The 25,001-nt window shown below is 49.0% G+C and overlaps 2 protein-coding genes across 5 annotated transcripts in view; one reads left to right on the top strand and one right to left on the bottom strand.

Moving 5' to 3' along the window:
• hectd4 (HECT domain E3 ubiquitin protein ligase 4) overlaps positions 1-13,108 on the top strand; it is a 55,330-nt gene extending 42,222 nt beyond the window's left edge. For 2 of the 4 annotated variants that reach the window (XM_079740291.1, XM_079740292.1), the window contains exons 60-75: positions 1-594; positions 722-929; positions 1,079-1,302; positions 1,572-1,717; positions 2,095-2,198; positions 2,660-2,819; positions 3,306-3,496; positions 3,935-4,081; positions 4,961-5,080; positions 5,578-5,733; positions 6,105-6,208; positions 6,881-7,102; positions 8,030-8,196; positions 8,935-9,130; positions 10,137-10,359; positions 12,283-13,108. The exon at positions 1-594 is cut by the window's left edge and continues 881 nt beyond it. In XM_079740291.1, coding sequence (XP_079596417.1) covers positions 1-594; positions 722-929; positions 1,079-1,302; positions 1,572-1,717; positions 2,095-2,198; positions 2,660-2,819; positions 3,306-3,496; positions 3,935-4,081; positions 4,961-5,080; positions 5,578-5,733; positions 6,105-6,208; positions 6,881-7,102; positions 8,030-8,196; positions 8,935-9,130; positions 10,137-10,359; positions 12,283-12,419 — 3,099 coding nt within the window. In that variant the 3' untranslated portion in view covers positions 12,420-13,108. The remainder of the gene's footprint in view (positions 595-721; positions 930-1,078; positions 1,303-1,571; positions 1,718-2,094; positions 2,199-2,659; positions 2,820-3,305; positions 3,497-3,934; positions 4,082-4,960; positions 5,081-5,577; positions 5,734-6,104; positions 6,209-6,880; positions 7,103-8,029; positions 8,197-8,934; positions 9,131-10,136; positions 10,360-12,282) is intronic. The other 2 variants (XM_079740294.1, XM_079740293.1) reach the window with 2 other exon arrangements.
• Positions 13,109-18,009: 4,901 nt separating this feature from the next.
• LOC307085554 (L-serine dehydratase/L-threonine deaminase-like) lies at positions 18,010-21,634 on the bottom strand (the record flags this gene model as incomplete). Its single annotated transcript, XM_079750386.1, has 7 exons — positions 18,010-18,203; positions 18,688-18,812; positions 19,454-19,681; positions 20,076-20,167; positions 20,367-20,506; positions 20,600-20,639; positions 21,482-21,634. 7 exons carry the CDS (start codon positions 21,632-21,634, stop codon positions 18,010-18,012), a joined length of 972 nt encoding a protein of 323 aa, XP_079606512.1.
• Between the last annotated feature and the right edge of the window lie 3,367 nt (positions 21,635-25,001).

Raw genomic sequence — 25,001 nt, forward strand, 5'->3', positions numbered from 1 at the left:
CGCCGCGCCTGCAACGCCCACGGCGGGCTGTTCAAGGACGAGATCTTCATCCCCCTGCAGGAGGAGGTGCCCAAGAGGCCCAAGCCGGCCGCCGCCGTGCGGCTCTGCAGCCCCCAGGACGGCAAGCCGGGGGGGCCCGAGCAGCCGGAGCGGCCCTCGGCCGGGGGTCCCGAGAGCCCCGACAGCTCCAGCAGCGCCACGCCCGCCATGAGCGTGAGCGCCTCGGCCTCCACCAGCCAGACCTCCATCTGCAGCTCCTCCCAGGGGGTCTCGCGCACCACCAGCGAGCTGTCGGTGGACCAGGAGCTGCTGGCCGGCCTGCCCCCGGGGCAGAACGCCGCCGCCGCCGCCAACGCCTCCGCCGTGGGCTACCCCCCGCCGGGCCCCATGGAGCCCCAGAACGTGTCGAGCCAGGAGAGCCTGGACATCTCCCTGTGCAGCACGGGGAGCCTGGGCAGTCTGGGCAGCCTGGGGGAGACCCCCGAGAGCGGGGACGCGGCGTCGGTGTCCGACGGAGGCTCCATGTACACCGTCACCTCCATGGACAGCCACGTGGTCCTGGCCCGCCCCATCAAGGGCTACGCCGTCATAGAGGTGGGTGGTTCACGCACGAGAACCCAGGATTACCCATCTGGGATTGATTATGCACACCTCACTTAGTTTGTAGAGTGTGGAAAACTGGCGCTGGAAGACTGTTAACCTTCATCCTTTTTTTCCTTAGGTGCGTTCCCGCGCCAAGGTGGAGAAGATCCGCGCCAGCCTCTTCAACAGCAGTGACCTGATCGGCCTGTCCAGCCTGGAGGGCGAGGAGGAGCTGATGGAGCTGACGAGCGAGGAGATCCTCACCGCGTCCAGCGTTAACCAGAGCCTGTTCGACACCCAGGGCAGCTCGGCGCTGGAGGACTACTTCCTGGACAAGTCCCTGAGAGGTTTGTCTCCATGCATTCTCCGTCTCTCGCTCTCCCTCTCTCTAGACATGCTCTTTATTAAGGGGTTGGAGGTCAGAACCATCCACCCATGACTCCATTCTCCCTGCAGCTGCAGGACGCACTCACTGGTGTTGTGTTCCCCTTCCTAGGGGACAAGCTGGTGCCGGGTGCACGGGACGTCCTGACGGACATCTTCAAGAGCTGCGTCCACTCGGAGCAGATGCTCAGCCTCACGCCCGTCAAGCCGGCCAAGGTGTCAGACATCTACCTGAGCAAGGAGCAGATCAGCGCCCAGACGCCCGGCAACCTGCTGCACGTCTTCTTCACGCACGCTCGACCGCCCAAGAAAGTGCTCGACGACCAGCTGACGCAGGTAGGAGATAATAAAGTGCAACACGGTTTAAAGGTGCTGTAGGTAAGATACAAGAGCTGTTGTTTGGGAGCGGAGTGTGATAATACATGGCTGGTTATCGTTCAGCAATATCTGTTTTGAATATCTCACAGAGCATTTCGGACAAATCAGGGCTTCTCTTCCACGATTGGTTCCCATAATTGATCCATAGGGAGGGAGCAGCAATCTTACCTAAGGCGGCTTCGATTAAAAAAAAAAAAAAAACCTGAGCCTGCTTTCCATATTCCCAGATCCTGCGAAAGTACGGCACCTCCAAGCCCAACAAGAACAAGTACAGCAAGGCGGGCAAGGAGCAGCACCAGGGCAAGGTGGTGAGCACCAAGAGGCCCGTCAGCAAGCCCGCCGCCAAAGAGAAGTCGGTGCTCAACTGTGTCAGGTCAGGAGCCCTTCTGTCCCCGCTGCCCTGGCGTGCGGTGTGTGCACCACGTACACGTGCGCAGGATTTAATGGCATTTCATTTCAGTGTCATTAAGTGGCTCCACGTGAGCTGCAAAGTTCTCAATTAAAATACGTCCCGGCACAGGATGGGAAAGGGAATTGTAACTTTGGATGGCATCAGTAGTTGTTCTTTTATCACTGTAGAAATGCAAATGTAATGAATGTTTTAAAACGCGATTGAATCGCCGTATGCAGACATGCATGCGCTTGCAGATAGACTTGACACACACACACACACACACACACACACACACACACACACACACACACACACACACACACCTGTCCTTACGGAGGAATGTCCCGGTCCATCAGGACTGCACTGTGCGAGAAGAAGACGGTCCTGAAGCCAAAGTCTCCAGAGAAGTCTCGGCCCGACGAGAAGGACGTGGAGAAGTCTCCCGCCAAGAAGCCTGAAGGTAGGGTGGCGAGGTCACCGCTGGGTTCATCTGCTCCCAGTCTATGAATAACCATCTACCATTGGATAGGGTCGGCTTAGCTCAGGAGGTAGAGTTGTAATCGGAAGGTTGCTAGTTCGGTCCCCGAGGGTCGAGGTGTCTCTGAGCGAGACGCCTCACCCTGACTGCTCCCGACGAGCCGGCTGTCACCTTGCATGGTGGACACTGCTGTCGTCGTGTGGATGTGTGTGTGAACTCTTAGTCTCTTGGGATAAAAGCGTCTGCTAGATGATGTAAATGTAGTGGGGAGGATATTTTCAGTTGATTAGGTTAGCTCATATTACACATTTTATTAAGAAACGATACGACCGAGCTTGTGAAATGGTCAGTCAGTGAAGGGATACGGGCTCCCTTCATTCTTTAGTTAGGAGATGGCATTTTACGGATCATTGCAGGACGTTACGAACATTAACATTATGAAGCCTTCCTCCAATGCTTCCCTACGGGTGTTCTCCCAGTGCCAGAGGAGAAGTTCCTCACCCTGGAAGGATTCCACAAGTTTGCGATGGACCGAGCCAAGCAGGAGGTCCGTAGCGTGTGGAGGGCGATCCTGGCCTGCGGTTACGACCTCCACTTTGAAAGGTGAGACGCGGCAGCGTGGACCCTCACTGCACAACCTCTCCCTCACACGCAGACCCCCGGAGAGCTGAACCACGGTCAGGTTTCACAGCCACTCACACGCCAGGGCTATTGTGCTGTGAGCTATGCCCAAACACATACCTAACCGATTACGTAAAACCTCGTAAAAAACAAAGAAATAACACTGCAACAGAAAGCAGGAGCTAACTAAAACCCAGAAATGACAACACTAATCGTCCTGACTAATGTGCTGAATGAAGTACGCCGTACAATGTGCTCCCCATATTTATCGATATCCCCTTTTCATACGAAGTGCCGACGTTGTGTAAGGATCAGGGAGCTAAAGAACACTCACAACTGTTTAGAGAAAGGTCACCAACGTATAGGAATAGCAAGCCTGCAAGGAGCCGTGACGGGGGGGAGGGCAGAACGGAGCACCCCGGCAACGCCGTTATCGTTGACACGTCGTGCCTGGTGTTCCACCCCTAGGTGCACGTGCATAGACACCCGCCACGCCCAGAAGGCCAGCCGCAAGTGGGGCCTAGAGATGGATGTGGCCCTGGTCCAGTACATCAACAGGCTGTGCCGGCACCTGGCCATAACCCCGGCCAGGCTGCACCCCCACGAGGTCTACCTGGAGCCCAGCGACGGAGCCGACCCACGCGTGGCCTGCCTGCTCAGTTAGTACACACACACACGCACGCAAACGCACACGCACAGACACACTGACAAAGAAACTGAAACACACACAAACACACACACACACACGCACCCCCACAGACACACACAGAAACTCACACACACACACAGAAAATCACACACACACACACAGAAACTCACACACACACACACACAGAGAAACACACAGCAACACACACACAGAAACACACACACGCAGAAACACACACACACACACACACACACAGATACACACACAGATACACACACAGAAACACACATACACACACAGAAACACTGACACACACAGAAACACAGACACACACGGAAACACAATCACACACTGACACACTGACACAGCGCTTTCTTCCGAAGTCTTCCCTGTGTGTGCGTCCGCAAACTGACCTAAGCCGTTGTGTTCCTCCGTCTCCCGCCCCCAGACGTGCCCGTAGAGAGCCTTCGTCTGCGCTTCGCTCTGCTGCAGTCCCTCAACAACACCCTGGAGAGCTTCTTCCTGCCCCTGGTGGAGCTGCGGCAGACACACACCTACCAGAACAGCATCGCCGCGCTGCTGTGTGAAGCCAAAGGTGCCCCCCACCCCCCCAACAACCAGTTCTCCCCCTCTTCCATAGTGATAATGAAGGTTGATGAAGGGATTTTGTTCGTGTAACGTGTATAGCACATTGGTTTTGACCAATTCTGAGATTGTCATTTTTAATTGGTCCTAATGAATTGGTCAACATTGACCAATTGACCAAAGTACCATGATAAACTAAAGTTGCAATTCTACCTCCTCCACTCATATCCTAATGCCCCAGCACGCACCAATTGGTCGATTTGTTTCACACCATAATTAGATTTTCTCACAAGAAACGCCACTTTAGCATATGAAGCGCCATCATTATATTCCAGTGTATATGAATGGGAAAGCAATTGTGATGCTGTGGAAAGGCTGTTTTAGGGATTTGCCGGGAGTGACTGGTTTTATACTCTGGACCACATTTTCTAAGTTTACGGGGGAAAAAGGAATCCCTTGCCCTTACAGCTGACGTTATGAATTCATTGCAACAGAATGTGAGGGTCTTGTTGAGGGTCAAAAATAATTGAGGTCCCTGAAGTATCCCTGACAGTTAAGATGCAGGAGGGGGGACGTCGTTCTGTGCCATCTCTCCTTTTTATATTAGTGTTTTATGCTGAATATGGAAATGCCAAAATTTGATGCCACTTTGGCATTTGGTTTGGGAGTTATGAAAGAAAATCAACCTTAAAATGTCAAACCTGAAAATCCAATTTATTTGTCAACAACAAGATATACACTGTTATTTTATTTTTATAACAATATAGATGTATATATTTTTTTACAATTTTATTACTTTACTTTACTTTAATTATCATGCCCTGCCTGACCAGTCTGAGGTAAAGTGTTGACCGATGACAAACCCTGCCTCCCATCCTTCTCGCCTCAGGGCTGGTGTACTACGACACCAAGGTGACTGTTATGAACCGAGTGCTGAACGCCACCGTCCAGCGTACGGCCGACCACGCTGCCCCCGAGATCACCCTGGACCCCCTGGAGATCGTGGGAGGTAGGCGCCCTGTCGAGCCTGTTCCTTTGCCCAACACCGCCGTGATCAGACACACCGCACGGCTTCTGTCTCTTTATGCTCCCTAGCTCAAACATTGACATACCTGCATAGACCGTCATGCAGGAGATTAGGCAATAAAGTGCATACACATTAATATTATTGGTAAAGTGTGTGTGTGTGTGTGTGTGTGTGTGCGTGAGAGAGAGACTTCACGCAGATAAATGCATAATTGAAAGATATGAATGTGCGTGCGTGTGTATAATTACCTAACATTTTGCACACACTTTTGTCCAAAACGACACGCAACCCTTAATACACACATTCACACACCGACGGCGGTGTCAACCTAGACAAGACCTTAGCGTCTTGCTCAGGGACACCTCGACACTCGGCTGGGAGGAGCCGGGGATCGAACCAGCAACCTTCCGGTTACTAGTCAACCCGCTCTGCCTCCTGAGCCGCATGCCGCCCATATAACGTACACGTGTGGTCCGTAGGGGAGATCCGGTCCTCAGAGAACACGTACTTCTGCCAGGCGGCCCGCCAGCTGTCTTGCGTGCCCTCCTCGCAGCTCTGCGTCAAACTGGCCAGCGGGGGGGACCCCACCTACGCCTTCAACATCCGCTTCACCGGGGAGGAGGTACACGGCACCAGTGAGTACGGTGCTCCACCTCCCAGGAAAATCTGCCTTTTTTCCTGTGTTTTAGTGACATCATAAGTGGGCGTGTCCACCGGGATTCACACTGGATAGATCAGGCTACCAGCCTAGCCCGTGGGCTGTAGCAAATGTTGCCACATTTGCAACATCTAGGAGGTCTATCGATCATACATCGAGGAGGTGGACACTCCCACTTGTGATGTCACTAAAACCCAGGAAATGGCTTGCAATGGCTAATCACACTCACACCTGATGGCATGGTATCACCCCTAGCCCTAGCTCTACCGAACCTCTCCAGAAATCCGGTGTTTTCCCTCAATCTGACGGTGTTCATGGCGGTGTTCTCCCTCCTTCTCCCCCCTCCAGGCGGCTCCTTCAGACACTTCCTGTGGCAGGTGTGCAAGGAGCTGCAGAGCTCGGCCCTGTCTCTGCTGCTGCCCTGCCCCAGCGCGGCAGCCAATCGCAACAAGGTAGGCGGGCCCACACCTTATGAGTGATGTGTGAGCCACCCACTTGGTCGGTTGTTGTTGTTATTCTGTGTGAGGCAGGGGTGGTTTCAGTTTCGCCTTTCAGGCGACCGCCTAGGAGGAAAAATGATTGGATGTTCTGGGAAACAGCACGTTGTTTAACGTTCCTCTGTGCCGTTTGTTTCCTCTTATCTTGAGTAGAACGCGATGTTCCAATTCATGTCCATATGAGACATGTGTGGTTGATTAGTCCATGTTCTATGCTGGGCTGCTTTAGTATCAGGCCTAAAACCCCAGCATATCTATCGCATTGGAAATTTCTTGGAATCCAATCGCAATCTATCCAAATCCCGATCATTTAGGGCGACAGTAGCTCAGGAGGTAGAGCCGGTTGACTGGTGACCGGAAGGTTGCAAGTGTGATTCCCGGCTCCTCCGAGTGTCGAGGTGTCCCTGAGCAAGGCACCTGATGAGCTGGCTTTCGCCCTGTGTGGTTGACTCCGCCGTCTGTATGTCAATATGTGAATGAATGGTTGTAAGTCGCTTTGGAAAAAACCGTCAGCAAAATCCCCTAGATCTAAATGTAAAATGGAATTCAAAGTGACCTCACGACGTTGCGCGTGTGTGCACGTTTCTCTTGTTTCCCCGCTGACCTCTCTCTCCTCGCCCTCCCCAGGGGAAGTACATCCTGACGCCCTGTCCCATCAGCTACGCCGAGGAGCAGCTTCTGCACTTCCTGGGCCAGCTGCTGGGCATCGCCATCCGCGCCGACGTGCCCCTGCCCCTGGACCTGCTGGCCTCCTTCTGGAAGGGCCTGGTGGGCCAGCCCCTGGACCCCGAGCACGACCTGCAGGACGCCGACCTGCTCACCTACAACTACGTCAAGAAGTTCGAGAGCGTAGGTCGCCCGACCGCTGCGCCCAGCAAGCAGTTACATTAGGAGATGAGCGCGTCTAGGACTGGATGAGCTTAGATGAGACTTCCAAATGTAAAACAAAACGCACAAATAGTGTTGGAGGAATAACCTATTTTAATGTAAGTGTACACTCCTCTCTAGCAGGGCGAGCCTGTTGTCCTGGAACACGGTGTACCCTCTATTGTCTTAAGGGGAAGGAGGCACAGTGTCTGCCCCTCTCTGGAAGACAGTTTGTCCTTGCTTCAAAGGAGGGGGAGATATTTAGTGCATCCTCTCGCCAAGCAGATATATTTATGAGGGGGCCACGGCTTTTGGTGACCTGTTTACGACAAGCAAAAGATTAAGAACAAAGAGGGGCTGGATAACACTAGTTTTCACTAGTTATCAAGCTAGATAATATCCATAGCTGGATAATACAAGGAATAAAAAACAAAGCTCAAATGAATAAACATACGTATAATACGTATAAACAACATTTGTATTTCCATCACAAACGCCAATCCCATCTCCTGGTTCCGCCATTGAGTCGTACCCTTGAAGACACCATGAGCTCAAAGTAGGCGATGGAGTTTAATAGATAATAAAGTTGACCGTGCTCGCTCCCTGTGTTTGTTTAACATTAAAAAAACAATATATCCAACCAACGTCCCTTCCTCCAACCTTTACATTTAGTCCCTTTCCTGACGCTGTCCTCCAAAGTTTCTTTCAGGGGAGGGTGAGAACAACGAAGGCATACAATGTCTCTGGGAACAAGGCTGTGATCTCTCTCTCTAGTCAGTCAGTCAGTCAGTCAGTCAGTCAGTCAGTCAGTCAGTCAGTCAGTAATGACTCAAATAGGCTCCAGGGTTTTTCTCATTCTCCCTCCCTCCCTCCCTTCCTCCCTCCCCCCCCCTCCCTCTCTCCCTGCAGGTGGGAGACGAGGGGGAGATGGACGCCCTGTGTGCGGAGATCTCGTCCCAGTACCACACAGGGGAGAGTCCCGACTCCCCCGGCGGGCCCTGCTGCACCTTCACCTACGTCACCATGACTGGGGAGGTGGTGGAGCTCTGTCAAGGCGGCCACAACATCGCCGTCAGGTAGCCGGCGGCGACGCAGCGATGAGGGGCGGTGGGGAGAATTCTGGGTAACGGTCGGAGCCCTGTGAACGTTGCGGTGGGGGTCCGGTTTCTTTAGAGGTGGGGTTTGTTCAGGGGGGTCCTGTCCTTTGGGTGGTCCCGCAGCCGTTCCGTAGCCTCTTGGGACTCGCCTGATCAGAATCGGTTCGTGGCGAACGGGGAGGACCGAAAAAAGGCGGAGAAATCTGCGGAGCGATCAGAAAAAAAGCTCCGAGCGAATTCGCAGGGGCCAACGGAGCAAGGGCGAAACAGTCGTCGCATCCCATTGGCTGGAGTAAGGTCGTAGGGCAACGCAAGGCCACGCCCTTATTTGAAATCAACTGCTGGGCCGGCCAAGGCCAGACTGGAATTCATTAAAGTTATTATTCGTCAACTCTAATAAACGAAGGGCCTCTTGAGGCGAGTAATTCTGTTGGTTAAGTGAAATAGTGCTGATTATATTCTGAATTTGACATTGTGTGTGTGTGTGCGTGTGTGTCTCTCTTTGTGTGTGTGTGCGAGTGTCTCTCTTTGTGTGTGTGTGAGTGTGTCTCTCTTTGTGTGTGTGTGTGCGTGTGTGTCTCCCTCTTTGTGTGTGTGTGTGTCTCTTTGTTGTGTGTTTGTGTGTCTCTCTCTTTGTGTGTGTGTGTGTGTCTCTTTGTGTGTGTGTGTGTGTGTCTCTTTGTGTGTGTGTGTGTGTCTTTGTGTGTGTGTCTCCAGCTGGGAGAACAGGGGGGAGTATGCGCGGGCGGTGCGTGCGCTGCGGCTGCGCGAGCTGCAGAACGCCGAGTGCATGAACGCGGTGCGCGCCGGCCTGGCCTCCATCATCCCCCTACAGATGCTCACAATGCTCAGCCCCCTGGAGGCCGAGCTGCGCACCTGCGGCCTGCCCTACATCCACCTGGAGTTCCTGAAGGTAACGCGGGGCAACGCCGCACACACCGGGGACACTCACAGAGAGACACACACACACACACACACTGAGACACACACACACACACACACACACAGAGACACACACACACACACACACACACACACACACACACCGGGAACACTCACAGAGAGACACACACACACACACACACTGAGACACACACACACACACACACATACACACCGGGGACACTCACAGAGAGACACACACACACACACACACACACCGGGGACACTCACAGAGAGACACACACACACACACACACTGAGACACACACACACACACACACACACACACACACACCGGGAACACTCACAGAGAGACACACACACACACACACCGGGAACACTCACAGAGAGACACACACACACACTGAGACACACACACATACACACCGGGGACACTCACAGAGAGACAGGCACACACACACACCGAGAACACTCACAGAGAGACACACACACACACATTGAGACACACACACACACACCGGGGACACTCACAGAGAGACACACACACACTGAGACACACACACACCGGGGACACTCACAGAGAGACACACACACACACACAGAGACACACACACACACAACGGGAACACGGACACTCATAAAGAGACACACACACACACTCTGAGACACACGCACACACACACCAGGAACACTCACAAAGAGACACACACACTGAGACTCACACCGACACACACACACACTGAGACGCACACGCACACACTGAGACACACACCGACACACACACACACACACACACTGAGACACACACGCACACACCCACTGAGACGCACACCCACATGCACACTGAGACACACACATACAGAGACACACATGTACACACACAAATGCTTTGTCATTGATTAAAGGATTATTCTGGTTGTTTTTCCAACCTTCTTTTTGTTTTGTGTGTGTGTGTGTGTGTGTGTGTGTGTGTGTGTGTGTGTGTGTGTGTGTGTGTGTGTATGCACGCGCCTCAGGCCCACACCATGTACCAGGTGGGTCTGATGGAGACGGACCCTCACATCGAGTTCTTCTGGGCGGCGCTGGAGATGTTCACTCAGGAGGAGCTCTGCAAGTTCATCAAGTTCGCCTGCAACCAGGAGCGTATCCCCTTCACCTGCCCCTGCAAGGACGGGGGCCCCGACACCGCCCACGTGCCCCCCTACCCCATGAAGATCGCCCCCCCGGACGGAGCCGCCGGTAAGGGTCCCACTGGTGTGTGTGTGCGTGTGTGTGTGTGTGGTTCTGTTAATTTTCTATTGTTGATTACCATTATGTTACCAGGAGGCTCTGAGGTTAAGCATCAGTTACCAAGGTGTCCGGGGATAAGATACAACAGCATAACAAGACACGTAAAGTCTCCGCAGACGACAAGTAACACAATACAGTTCAAACAGAGGATGGAGCAGTTCAACAGCCACACTCCTTGAGATGCACCAGGGCCCTGTTCCAAGAAGCCGGATTTCCCGGTTAATCGGATAATATATGTTGAGTCGGAATTCAGGGAAAGCCAGACTTTTTGTTTTACCGAGATACCAAGCTTAGAGCACTCTGAGTTCAGCTACCATGGCAACGCCTGCTGTGTGCCCGGGGCAGACCCAGGTCATAACTCATACTTTTTGAGACTCAGAAAACGACAGGAGATGAACTTGAAAACTTGAATAGACTGTATTACCGTTGTTTTGTAGACAGAATCGATGCCGTTGTAATGTAGGTCACTACTCTCAGCTGTTGGTTCGACTAGAGCTCCACCTATCTCCAAGAAGAAATGGATGAATATGGGAAATACACATTTAGTTATTTTTTATCACCAAGACAAGCCTCAGACAATAACTGTTGAACACTCTTGGCTTCAGCTAGTTTTGCAGAGCCAGCCGATTTGTGTTGATGTAGTGCCAGTGAGCCAGCCTGGGTTTCAACCTGTAACAGCACTGGAATAGCAGTGACCACTTGCAAATAACACATTTTTATGGTGTGATTGGAGCCAGCTGTTTTCACGTTCACCCTATCTGAGATCAACATTGGATCGTCTGTTCTGAAAACCAAAAACACCACAGACAGCCAAGGAGGCACTCGCGGTAGTCAGAGTTCAGGTTCATATTGAAACTTATTCTAACCTGCTCCTTGAAACAGGGTCCAGGAAAGTCCAAACTCAAACCTTTACGGGCTACAGACGCCGACGCTGGGCCCCGTATGAAAGGAATGTAAAAGATCCTTCATGTGGAACCATGTCATCTTAACTATGCTGTGTGAACTCCCATGACCTCATGTGCGCTGCGTTTATCAGGTACACCGTGTGGAAGCCAGGAGGCTTTGAGAAACTCGGGACAACTTTGTTTTGCTGCTTTTAGAAGAAACTGAGGCATTCCGAGAATGATTTGATTTCTGAAGGCATTATCGCCCCTGCCTTGACGCCACTGACACACACTGTTTTGAGTGATTGTTTCTTTTCGTGTCATGCCAAACAACTGGTCCATCCCACACAGGATAACAAGACACTGATATAACTACACAAAAACTGTAGTACATACACAATCACGATACAAATACAATACAATACATCCGGCACCGGATAAACACAGTAAATATAAATTGACCCATTCCTCCTAGCCCACGCCTTTTCAATAAAGTCAGCAATCACAATATACTGATCATAATATCAGCTCTATATTTGAATAGCCAAGCTAACATATCTGTGTCACGCATATAATGCACTTATTTTAGATGGACTTTATTGAATAACCCAAGTCGCAAATCAGGATAAGACGATTTCATTGAGCTCACAAAAGTTCCACAGTCTATTCTCCTCGCTGGTGCCCACCCACCGGCCTGATTCAGTGTGTCTATCAGTGGAGTGAATGAATCACGGTCTTCGCACATCGAGTATTTTACAAGGGGGTGAGACAAGAGCGAGAAGGATCCAGATTTATCTAATGATAGCCAGGCTCATCTCGTTCAGCACATATTACCGACCGTGTCTTTGGTGCCAAGTGCGACAAACATGGGGAAGAGTATGTGGGCACATGAACGCAACGGACACGACTGCTGTCATCCCATTCACATTTCCTAATTTTACTGTGCGTGCGTGTGTGCGTGTGCATGTGTGTCTGTGTCTGTGTGCAGGCTCGCCAGACTCGCGCTACATCCGGGTAGAGACGTGCATGTTCATGGTGAAGCTGCCCCAGTACACGTCCCTGGAAGCCATGCTGGAGAAGCTCCGCTACGCCATCCACTACCGCGAGGACCCACTCAGTGGCTAGGCGCTGGCCCCGCCCCCTCCCTCCACCTTACGTCTGACTCCTCCCCCCCTCCCCTTGGCAGACCGCTCGTGGGTGCTGCCCCGATGCTCTGACATGGTTTTGCTTTGTTTTTGTTCTCTTCCATTCTGCGCCGTCCCCATCAACTGTTTTTGCATCTTTTAGACGTTGCAACATTTTGCTGGAGGGGAATTCCCAGGTGAGGGTCAGACACGGCTGACTTTGATCGATGGGTGTGTGCGCGTGTGTGCGTGTGTGTGTGTTTGTGTGTTCTGGTTGCACTTAGTATTGAAGTAGCCACCACAAGGGTTTGAAACTGTGACACGGTGCAGTACTACTACAAAGTATTTCCGATATTACTTTGATATTACTTTTTTTTTTTCTGATAGAAGCTTCCCTGATACTATCCCCCCTTCATGCAGGCTAGGTCCACTGCCTCACAAGGTTGAGCACTACAAGGTTATGTTGAGCTCTGTAGGCACTTTAAAAATGTATGTCCACTGGCAAGTGGACTTTTCTCTCTCTCTCTCTCTCTCTCTCTCTCTCTCTCTGCTCTCTCTCTCTGCTCTCTCCGCACTCTCTCTCTCTCTGCACTCTCTCTCTCTCTCTCTCTCTCTCTCTCTCTCTCTCTCTCTCTCTCTCTCTCTCTCTCTGCACTCTCTCTCTCTCTCTCTCTCTCTGCACTCTCTCTCTCTCTGCACTCTCTCTCTCTCTCTCTTTGAATTGCGCTGTGCTCCAGGAAACGATACAGCTTGCTTTAATCTGCAAATGCTTCAACCTCGCTGCCTCCCTCTGCCTCCCTGTGAGCCCTCCTGTGTGACGAGCCTTTACCCCTGGTACTTCTCGCTAGAGAGGCGGACACTGGAAGTGTGTGTGTCAGCGTGTGTGTGTGTGTCAGAAATACCCTCCAGGGCTGTGAGGGCGGTCGCTCTAGTCGTGCTCGAGGAACTGGTGAAGTGTCCTGACGCCGTCGGTTCACCACCGCAGCTCTGAGCAGGCAGAGCGAGAGACGCCCACTCTGAGTACAGAAGGACAACGTGACACCGACCGTCACAAGAAAACGGAAGATGAACCACCAACGGGAAATCCAACTCATCTGCCGATATAATCCGTGACCCTATTTTAGTCTCTGAAGAAAATGGTATTTAGTTGTAACGAAAAATTATGAGGTATATTTATCGACTTTTCTCTCCAGTTTGTCAGGTTGGTTTAGAAATATCTGGCAGCGCAGTTCGGTCCGACGAGGGGGTCCTCACTGAGTTAGACCCCTGGCCCCCCCAGGTTCCGGACTTTGCGGGGTCCTCACTGAGCTTGTCCCCCAGTCCCCAGGGTCCGGACTTCGCTCTCCCTTTGGAAGCCCCTGTGTTGCTTTTATAAGGCGCGGGGGGGGGGGGGGGAGGTGTCGCCCCATAGCTGCTTGTGTGCTATGCTACTGAATGTGGAAAACAGAATCCCTGGTTCCTCTCCAGTGTCACACTGTAACAGATACACATACACACATATTCACATACACATACACAAACACATACACATATACATACACACAGAGTATATATATATATATATATATATATATATACCTGGGGTGGGATCATCTTATGTCTGAGGAGAATAGGCCTTTGCCGTTTGCTTGGGTTTGTTGTGTTGGTTTGTTTTTGTTTTCCTGAGACTTTTATTTAGACTGTTCAAAAGAAAAATACTTCTGAGAAAATAAATGTACATAGTTTTATGTTTTGAAAGCGCTTTTATTAATTTATTGCTTATTCACTTCACCTGATGATTTTTTTTTTGCACTATTCTTTCATGAAATTCTTCTTCGACAAGGAGCAGATGTGGGGGGGGTCTGTTGACGTCCTGTTTGTTTAGCGGGAGGGGGGGGGGGGGGGGTATTTTTTTACAAACTCTTGAAGCGACCCGTCATCGGCCGACGTCCGTCTCGTGCTCCGACAGGTCTTCTCCTTCGACAAACATGTTCTTGTGGAAGTAAAAAAAAACACACTTTTACTTGGAATAGAACTAAAGAACTTAATAAAAAAAAACAGCCAATGATTGCTATTCAACATGTGTTGTGGGTTGGGGGGGGTTAAGTTGCTTGCCAGTTTTAAAATGTTTGGGTCTTTTATTTTGAAGGGTAAAATGTTTGGGTCTTTTATTTTGAAGGGTACCCCAGGTATACCGCTGCTAACAGGGATGCTCGCTTACTTTCTCCTAACGGGGGCGGGAGGGAGATCATATAAAGGACATATCCATACACAGACGTGCTACGATGAAGAAATGTGTGCTGTACATTTACTTGATATTTATTACAATTATTTATGGTTGCATTAACTTTTACTGTCTTACCTCTGCACATCAGAAACTTCGAAAAAAGAAAAACGCATCTTAAAAAGAAAAAAAAGGATTATACAGATGTAAAGAATCAGATGGCGTTTGAGATTTCTGTGTCACAATAAAGAAATGTCTTGACGTATTACTGTGGTGTTGGTTGGTTATGTTCTGGTTGGTTGATGCTGTTTTCTACATGAAGGTTGTCATGGCAATTTCTCTATCAGATATTGCGTCTAAGACAGGTGAGATATTTAGATGCAAAAAGCACACAATACTTGTAGGCAATTGCTGGTCACATATATTTGTAATACAAGTATGAACAAAGATACATCTCAATATGCATCAACAAATAATAAAACAGGCATACAATACAATAATCTGAGGCCTCAGATGGGAGTTCGCCCTGCGTCTCACTTCATTCTCTAAAGGTACGCTAGGAGAAGTCCACCGAGTGTTCCAAGTAATGAGTTCTTATTCACTTGGGTTGGTTTCTGGAGGAGGGTCTGTCCCCCAATAAACCAAAAGGCTTTGTTTTACCAGATGGTAATCTCTACAATCGAAGCTCCCCAGGATGCCATTGAAGGGGTTCGCGGCCGTGCAATGTAACCTTTTGCTTCCTCAACGCTAGCCAGGGGGTCAAGGAACAGGCCCACACATCAAAGGATTGCATGGAAACAGATCACATCATAAAGAAGACATAGGAAGAGGCAGGCAATAAAATGCATCACACGAAACTCAAAGGTTCACACTTTAGATGACCCACAAGGAGTATAGAAGGCAGGCAATGTATACATATATATATCACACAAAATAGTAACAAAACTTAAGTTCATAGATAGACAAAAGAAAACAATACAACATGTAGATTTTCCATCACAAGGTACACAGAGCTGTTTCCTCAGGACTTTAGGCTCTATCTATTGAGTTAAGATACGGAAGAGGATTAAGGCGACATGTATTTTTTTTTGTTTAAAGTCAGAATTCTGAGATCAAAATCAGAATACTAATTTTTAATAAAAATCCTGACTTTAATCTCAGATTTCTGATTTTAAAATCAGAACTGTTTTTATTCAGACTTTAATCTCAGAGTTCTGAGATTAAAGTCAGCACTCTTAAAAACACAATCAAATGTGGCCCTAAACCCTAATCCAACTAGTAACGATTAAAGTTGGTTTCACATAGTTCAAATAGGATGCAATGCGAAGAGGTCCCTGCGTTGCATCGCTGCTGTCGTCCAACCAGACACATGCTTTGAGCGTTAATCACGATCAGGGAGCTAGCCAGGGTTTGACAAATTGTGAGGTGGGGGGTGGGGGGGGGGTATCATCTCTGAATTTATGTCATCTCAGAGAAGTACTCAACAGCTGATTTTCTATTCAATTGTATTTCAGTTTCTAATTTCATTTGTTTGTCTCTAGAGAAGCGAGCGAGGTCCAGACCTAATGACCTCATGGCTCCGGGCATGCTCACGATGTCACAGGTCTGGGCCTTCTCGTCGCCTTGCGCGTGAGGCCCCGTGTTGTGTAAGGTTGCACCCTCAAGACGTGTTGTTGCGGCATGCGGCCGGAGAACCAGACACCTTCTGGGAGCAGCGAGTGCCGGGCCAGGCTGGTTCCAGCCGGATCTGAGTCATGACCCCCTCACTGACCAAGCGTTTCTGCTCTGCGAACTCACTGAGCCCATGTGTCTTTTGCAACCGATATACATTTGGATGCTTGATGTTCAGGGACTGGACCAAAATAAAAGCACAATGCTGTGAAGAAATGTATTTTGAAATCACAAAGCACAGGAACACAATATTTGCTGTTTATTGATGCCCCTATCTGTAAGTGAATGGAAAAGTTGAATGTTTACACATTAGTAGCACACTGGCGCGCTGACTAATGTCATTGTATACAGTATCATTCAGCCACGCCCTAAGCCAATTAAGCCATGAGGTTGCTGTCAAATGAATGTTTCCAACACCTGTCACCTGTTTGACATTTGGATACTGTCACAAGCGGCAACATGCAGCCCTTCCCCTGTTTTGGATGAGCTGAGGACCAATCACAGTGCAGCAGAGGGTGACATCCCTCAAACAGCCGACGTGTGGCATCCTGCTGTCTGGTTTCGTAACTGGAATGTGCACCGCTTGATTAACTGTTTACCTTAGGAGGACTGCAAGGCCTTTTGAAATACAGCAATTATCCAGAGGAGTGTTGATCGGTCTTTAAGATGGTTAGAATTTTAATCCCTGTTTAATTCTGTGAAGAATGCATTATGGCTGACTGGGCGCTACTCATGCGGTGGAGCATGAAGAGGAACGTCCGGTGTCTGCCTTTAAAGAGAGATGGAAATTAATTGTTTGTGAAGATGTGCTTGATAAAGTACAACAACATGAAGAGTGTAGTTGGAACGTAAATTCAAAGACAGACTCACATTATAGTGCATATCTGGTGCATTTGAAGAGATGTTTACCTATTATTAAAAAGGGAAATAGAACCAATGTCTGCTGTTGAAAGAAACCGAGATGAGTCATCTGAACTGCGGTATACACAAACCTACCATCACCTGAGGAATGATTATAAAATAAACCAGGCACCCATCTCCCTACTCTCTTTTACTCGTTTTATCAGCCAACAAAAGCACTAGTTTCTGTCAAGGTTTCAGGGAATGTCAGGTAGGAGGTTGAAGCTAAAGCTTTGAATCCTTTGGGTCTCACACAGGTGCTGTCTTTTATTGTGCTAATAACCAAACTGTACGTCTTTAAAATCATTATTTTTGTTTATTCCGCTAAAGAAAAATAACATGTAGACACTAAACAGTGATATTCATTAAATATTAATACAATGTTTCCTGATATTTGTAGTTTAAATATATACATTCATTAAGTACAAAAGCGAAAACATGCAAACAACCATGTTCGCATGACAGAAAGAGGCTTAACAACGTTTGTTTTTGTGGAAAAATACAGAAATGTCGGCCCCTTCACAGCTCTATTCAAGGTATAAGCCGAGGATAACCGGTTATATGAGAAAATACTAAAAGAGATATCATATTTCCGGAAGACATAAGGCCCTGCCCTTCCGTTGCAATTACCCGATCGACACCAAAAAGGAAAACACGCACACTCCACTCCAGGAATGATTGGGTCTGTGTGTCACACCGGCCTTCTGTTTGGATGCTGTCGTTATAAACCAGTATTTCTTCTTCTTTCTATAAAGTGTACAGTGAGTGGACTCGTGAGTCACTGTTGGAATGCGCAACGATGGCATGAGTGGAGGCCTTAGAGCATGCCAAGCTTCTTCTTGAGGCCCTGCAGCTGCTCCATGCTGATGTTGTTGCCCCCGCACACCACCACCACCACCGGGCCCAGAGCCTGCTTCAGCTGTCCCTCCCCCTGCAGCCTCTCGATGATCCCACAGTACACAGCCGCCAGGGCTGCACCGCAGGCCGGCTCCACCAGAATCTTCTCATCATCTGGAGAGAGAGGGGGGGGGGGGGGGGGAGAGAGAGAGGGGGGGGGGGGGGGGGGGGGGGGGGGAAGAGAGAGAGAGAGAGAGAGGGGGGGGGGGGGGGGGGGAGAGAGAGAGGGGGGGGGGGGAGAGAGAGAGGGGGGGGGGAGGGAGAGAGAGAGAGAGAGAGGGAGGGAGAGAAGATGGAAAGGAGAGAGAGAGAGAGAGAGAGAGAGAGAGAGAGAGAAAGAAGATGGAAGGGAGAGCGAGAGAGAGAAGATGGGAAGGAGAGAGAGAGAGAGAGAGAGAGAGAGTAAGAAGATGGAAAGGAGAGCGAGAGAGAGAAGATGGGAAGGAGAGAGAGAGAGAGAGTGTCTGAGAATCTGGTATTTTTGCAAATTTTGGGAAAATACTCACTTTGAATGACTGGATGTGGTTGAGCAGACACACGGTCTAAATCAGCTGCTTTTCATGGTATCTGTTTTTTAGAGGTTTGAAATCCAACTCACCGATGAAGCGCTCCACGGCCCTGACGGCGTCCTGGTCCGTGACCACCTCTGAGAACACGGGGTGCTCGCCACTCAGCTTCAGGGACTGTGCCGAGACCGTGGCCAGGCCCAGCGTGGTGGCGATGCTGCAGAGAGGGGCGAGACACTCGTTCACTGCGGTTCCTTCCGCCACACAGGGGACAGCATCACCAAGACAACACTCGACGGGGACGGACAGAGAGACGGACAGAGAGAGGGACAGGGAAACAGACAGAGAGACGGACAGAGAGACGGACAGAGAGACAGACAGAGAGAGGGACAGAGAGACGGACAGAGAGAGGGACAGGGAAACAGACAGAGAGACGGACAGAGAGACGGACAGAGAGACAGACAGAGAGAGGGACAGAGAGACGGACAGAGAGAGGGACAGAGAGACGGACAGAGAGAGGGACAGAGAGACGGACAGGGAGACAGAGAGGGAGACGGACAGGGAGACAGACGGGGAGACGGACAGGGAGACAGACAGGGAGACAGACAGGGAGACAGACAGAGAGACGGACAAGGAGACAGACAGGGAGAGGGACAGGGAGACAGACAGGAAGATGGACAGGGAGACAGACAGAGAGACAGACAGACAGACGGACAGGGAGACAGACAGGGAGGGGGACAGGGAGGGGGACAGGGAGACAGACAGGGAGAGGGACAGGGAGACAGACAGAGAGACGGACAGGGAGACAGACAGGGAGACAGACAGGGAGACGGACAGGGAGACGGCGTCGGGGCCTACCTGGTGATCTCGGGCAGGGTGACCAGCCGGCCCGCCTTCACGGCCGCGTTGAAGCTGTGCGCGCCGTGCGTTTCCATGGCGATCACGGGTACGTCGGCCCAGCCTACGCGACGCAGGCCCTCCACCACGCCGTTCATAAGGCCGCCGCCCCCCACCGACAGCACCACCGCCCCGGGCTTCCCCTTCAGGTCCTCCTCCAGCTCTCTGACCAGCGAGGTGTGTCCCTCCCTGAGCGCCCCCCCAAAAACACGATCAGCACCCCAGCAGCTCCTGGTTCATCCGACGTTCACACCGTGTTGTTTGTGTCATTTTAGCTCGGAGCTCAGTTCTAATATTCATACTGTTTGTGATTCCGTATCCGTACCGTAATGAAAGCACAAATTAACGTGCAAAACAGATGAACAAAGCTACTTTCATCACCACTCGGATAAAACAAGGGCTGTTGCGCTCTTATCTAGTGGAACAGCCCTGTTTATCTGGTCGTAGCGGTCAAACCGGGACATTGGAGTACAGCACAGAGTCCGCATGGTGGACTCTGTGCTGAGATGGTGAGATACGACAGTGGTGAGATACGAGAGGGTTTCCTGGAAGACTCAGAGAGGGCTTTGAGAAGGCTCCTCACCAGATGAGAGGGTCGTCAAACGGGGAGATGAACACCCAGCCAGGGTTGTTGGCCACCAGCTCTTCTCCGTACGAGATGCTTTCGCTCAGTGCCTGGAGAAGACACAGACACAAAGACACACAGTTAGCTATGTTTGGTTGTCAATGTGTGTGAGCATGAGAGAGAGAGAGAGAGAGAGAGAGAAGAGAATATAGTTATAGTAGAATATAATTTTCACACAACCTGTGTGACAATACACACTGTGACTGACTGACTGACTGACAGACTGACTGATGCGATCGACCTGCTGACCTCGCCGTGGATGATGACGTCAGCGCCCTCGTCTTTGAGTCTCTGTACCGTAGATGGGGGGGTCACGCTGGGGACCACGATGGTCGCTGGGACGCCCAAATGGCGGGCCGAGTAGGCAGCGGCCATACCGGCGTTACCCCCTTCATAAACACACACACACACACCATCACTTAAACACCACTCGTTTAAACAAACCACTGAAGTTGATGGTAATATGATGTAGGGACACTCACCTGAACAGCAGACGAAACGCTCACAGCCCCGCTCAGACCACTGCGAGACAACAGAATACGTTACACACATAACCCTCACACACACGCGCATACACACACACACAAACATACGCACACAAACACAAGTCCATCGGATGTGTTTGACTGGATACAACGGCGGATTTTTACAGCATTGGCAGGGTTCAGCCTGCGAAGCTGTAGAGATTCAGCGATAGCGATTACAAAGACTTTACAATTAACAAGTGTAAAGGATAAAGAGCACAACCTGTGTATTGCGACCTGGACTAATTATTTTCCTGTGTTTCTGGTTGACTATTCTGAGAGGCAGACAAGCAGGTATGCAAACAGTGACTCACTCCTAGTTTCACAGAAAGAAAACTGATTTGACCATTCTGTTCCCTCATTTGTTTTATGCAAATTATGTTTACGTCAGTGTGAATGCACTGTGTTGAAGAATAACACATTTTAGGAGACTTCCTGACCTTGCAAAGTATTTCATTACATTTAATTGAATTAATGATCATGCAAGATACAGGCAGTAATTACCATGCATATATTCAAAAAGACAATGGGTGTATGTGTGCTATTGGGAAAGGTTCATATCGCGGTCAGTGACACGAAAACAACAATGAGGGGGCTGAGTTGGAGAGACCAGGGTTGAATTTAAATACACTATACTTTGCATAACAGACATCTCTAGGTCCAAGGAGAATGTGTACAATTGCTTTTTCAATTGACTAGTAATAACAAAAACAAGGAGTATATAAATTGAATAAAATCCCATATTAATGTTTCCACAACACACTGTCACACTTCCTTGTTGCGACACTATTACTCCAAAACAATGAGGTCATCAGGCAACCACAACACTCGGCAACTCACTGTTTTACACAGGTGGCCGATGCCCCTGATCTTGAAGGAGCCGGTGGGCTGGGAGGAGTCCAGCTTGATGTAGACGGAGGTCCCCGCCACCTTGGTCAGGGCCAGGCTCTCTCTCAGGGGGGTGGCAACGTGGAGTGGTGCCTGCTTCTGCATGTTACTGTGGGCTAAACCAATGAAATGAAAAACCACAAGACATGAGGAGGATCTGAAGGCACAGCCACTGTGTACAGACCAGGGCTAGGATTGGGTTTTGTTCTGTTGAGTGTGGAGTGTTTTGTCAAGCGTTTTGTTTTTGTAAAGGGACTCACTTTAAGGAACATGTATTGATTTGAATATAGAGAACCGAACTGACTGAGAAGTTATCAATGTGTATGGTTTAGTATGAACCAGATCATTTAAATCAGCTTACCTTTTTCCAGTGGATGAGTAGAATCCTTTGACAGTGTGATAACACGACTGTTTTCTTTGAGCCTCAGGAGAGCCTATATAGCATCGATCGAGGGCTCGGCAGGGGGCACCCCTCTTATGGACCAATCGTAGTGAAGGAACTACTTTTTGTCAAAGCCACGCCCACATTCTATTCGGATGAGACAGGTGCAGGAAAACCACATAATACTAGTGAGAACTAAGTTCATTAAAGAGGATTTCATATTCATTGTTTGGCCGTTATGGGGTATGTTACCACAGGTTTATTTTAATAGAAGAGGACTTCAGATCATTTATATTTTAACCTGTTTAATGGTTGTTTCTGATTGAGCTGTATTAAACACAAAAGCTGCTGAAGAATGACGAGTGATGCAAAAATGCATCACATTGCAATCTTAACTTATTTTCATAATAATCAAGAGTCTAATATGATACCAATCAAAAATGTCCCGTAAGCCATACGTTTGTCCAAATACTTTACCATTTTAAATAAAACAACACCCGAAAGCTGAATTTCATTGTCAGATAAGCTTTTCGATGTTATTGTAAGCTTTGGGAGCGGTGTGTTAACTGGTGGTTTAACCCTCAGGGGCATGTTACAGTGTGTCCCCTGCACTCACTTACCCTTCAAACGCAGACACTGCGTTCATTACCAAAAGAGTCGCTGCTATTTTCACTCCCCTCCTGACTACCAAAAGGGGGGCCCTTCTGGCTGTGGCCTGGGCCCCAGTCAGGCACTCTTAAGGGCAACAAGCAGCATGTCACAGGGTCGCCTCAAACCTGATTCATCCAGATCAGAACAGAGAGGGAGAAGAAACGTAAGAACTACCATCAGTGTCATCATCCAAATGATCCGAGGCTTATTAAAGACAAAGGGCATAGAGAAGCGGATTAGCATGAATAGATGCAACTGAGTTGATGGAAGGACTATCATTTAGACTTGGGTAAACCCAAATGTTTTACAGAATAATAGGCATAATAGGAATGCAAGAGTCAACAAAACCCAACTGTCAACCTACCAGAGAAATGGTTTATTTTATTGTTCCATTTCTCATTTAATCTCATTCGGATCTGTCCTCTGCCATATGTGTTGAATTGACTGAATGATACCCTACTGCGGTCAGTGAGACACAGCTTACTTTAGATACTGCAGTTTGTATAGTCAGGATGCATCTACCCAAAACCCTTTATTACACAATTCCATTATAATTAAGCAACCATGAATTTGTTTTTCTGTGCAGTTATGAAGTAATATCAAGTTTTCCCCTCCCTATTATGTCACATTAGATTTGCTGACATACATTTCTTATAAATATGTTATGTCCATACAGACACGTACACACGCACACACACACACACACACGTACACACACACACAGACACAAACACACACACACACACACACACATGGCTGCCACTGGCCCTGATTCGCTATCCCTCTGCTGTAGTGCAGTGGTTCTCAAACTCTTCCCCTGGCGACCCCCCAAAATTCCCTGGTGAGGTCTGGCAACCCCCTTTTTATTTTATTTTATTTTTTTAAAACCTGTCCTGGTCATTGCATGTTCCCACAATTGTACAAACTGAAAGGAAAATAATCAAATAGCAAACAATTCCATCAAAGGAAAAATGACAAGATGCCTAGTTTATTTTTAACAAGAACTTAAACATGAAGGAACAGTGCATCTGCAGATGCACAAAGCCTGAACAAGACGCAAAGCCTGAACAAGACGCATGAACGATAAACCTCCTCAAAAAAAAAAAAATCAAGCCAAGAACATGCATCAGATCTAAATGAACTGAGAGTATTTTCGTTCGTATTTTTTTTGACACCAATGTGAAGGATAGGCCTGCTTTTTCGAACATAGAAAGTTCATTCTTGGGCTGATGCCGCACACGGCGACACGGAGATTATCCTCCACGCTGCTCAGCTGACAACTGTACTTGTTTTTCAAGTACGCCAGGGACGAGAATGTCTTTTCGCACCAAGAATGTCCTTAGCGGCCGCAGACAATGCGGGGTAGCCAAACTTCATCCCCCCGAAATGTGGCTAATAGCCCAATATTTTTGTCCCGTATTATTATCAGGCCCCCAGGAGCACTGCATACTTCCGCAATCCACCAGTGCCGCTCAGCGGCCAAGCTGGTATTGCAGCTGTTTAAGCGGGCTGTGGACGGGTCCCTCGTTTCAAGGGGCCCAGAAGTAGGTATCTCCGTTCACTCCAATACAAGTGGGGAACAGGAACGTGTCTCCGCAAAAAAAGTCTGGATATCAATCAAAGGCTCATAATTATCTTTATACCATGTACTAATTGTAATGTATTGTGTGTTTCCGTAGTTCAGGTTGTATGACGTCAGGACGTAATTGCATGTACTTGGATAATGGCGGACAACAAGTAAAGACGTGTTTTGATTCTAAGCAGCGCATGTGTCCGAGTCACATCAATATATAACACTAATAAAATGTTTTTTTTTATTAGTGTTTTCTTTTTTCAAAACGCCACCTCAAGCATTTTATTAGCCGTTTTATTTATTTATTTATTGCAGGAGAAGGAGGGGTGGGCAGCTGAAAGGAGTCGTAGTGAAACAGTTGTTGATTCGGCCCAGCATCCGAGAGGGCTCAGTGCACGGCGCCATTCACTTCTCGTGTCCGAGGTTTTTCCTTTTACTTAACATGAAGATTTTTTTTAATCCGCTGTCCTTTCTTTAATAGGTCCATGATTATTATCAAGCGGGAATTGTTTTGAGTTTGCGTAGTGGGAGCGACGCGATACATTGTTTCTGTCGGATCTGCACGGTCTGCGAAAGCCTGTCTGAGGAATAAAGGACAGGTTTAGGCCTAGACTAGAGCCCTAGAGTTTTAATGTAGACTTTATTTTTTGTTGCGAGGTTTCTGAATTAAAAAAAATAATAATAATAATAATAAAAAAAAGAAAAATTAAATCATCTCGCGCCCGGACATTTCTTACGACCCCCCGGAAACTTTTCGGGGGTCGCGACCCCCACTTTGAGAACCACTGCTGTAGTGGACTGTATAACCTGTGCTCATCAAATGACCAGGCCTTTTTATCATATATTAACCGATCAATGTATACTGT

The sequence above is a fragment of the Pollachius pollachius genome (genome assembly GCF_949987615.1).
Source record: "Pollachius pollachius genome assembly, chromosome: 1".
In the NCBI taxonomy this organism is placed as follows: Eukaryota; Metazoa; Chordata; class Actinopteri; order Gadiformes; family Gadidae; genus Pollachius; species Pollachius pollachius.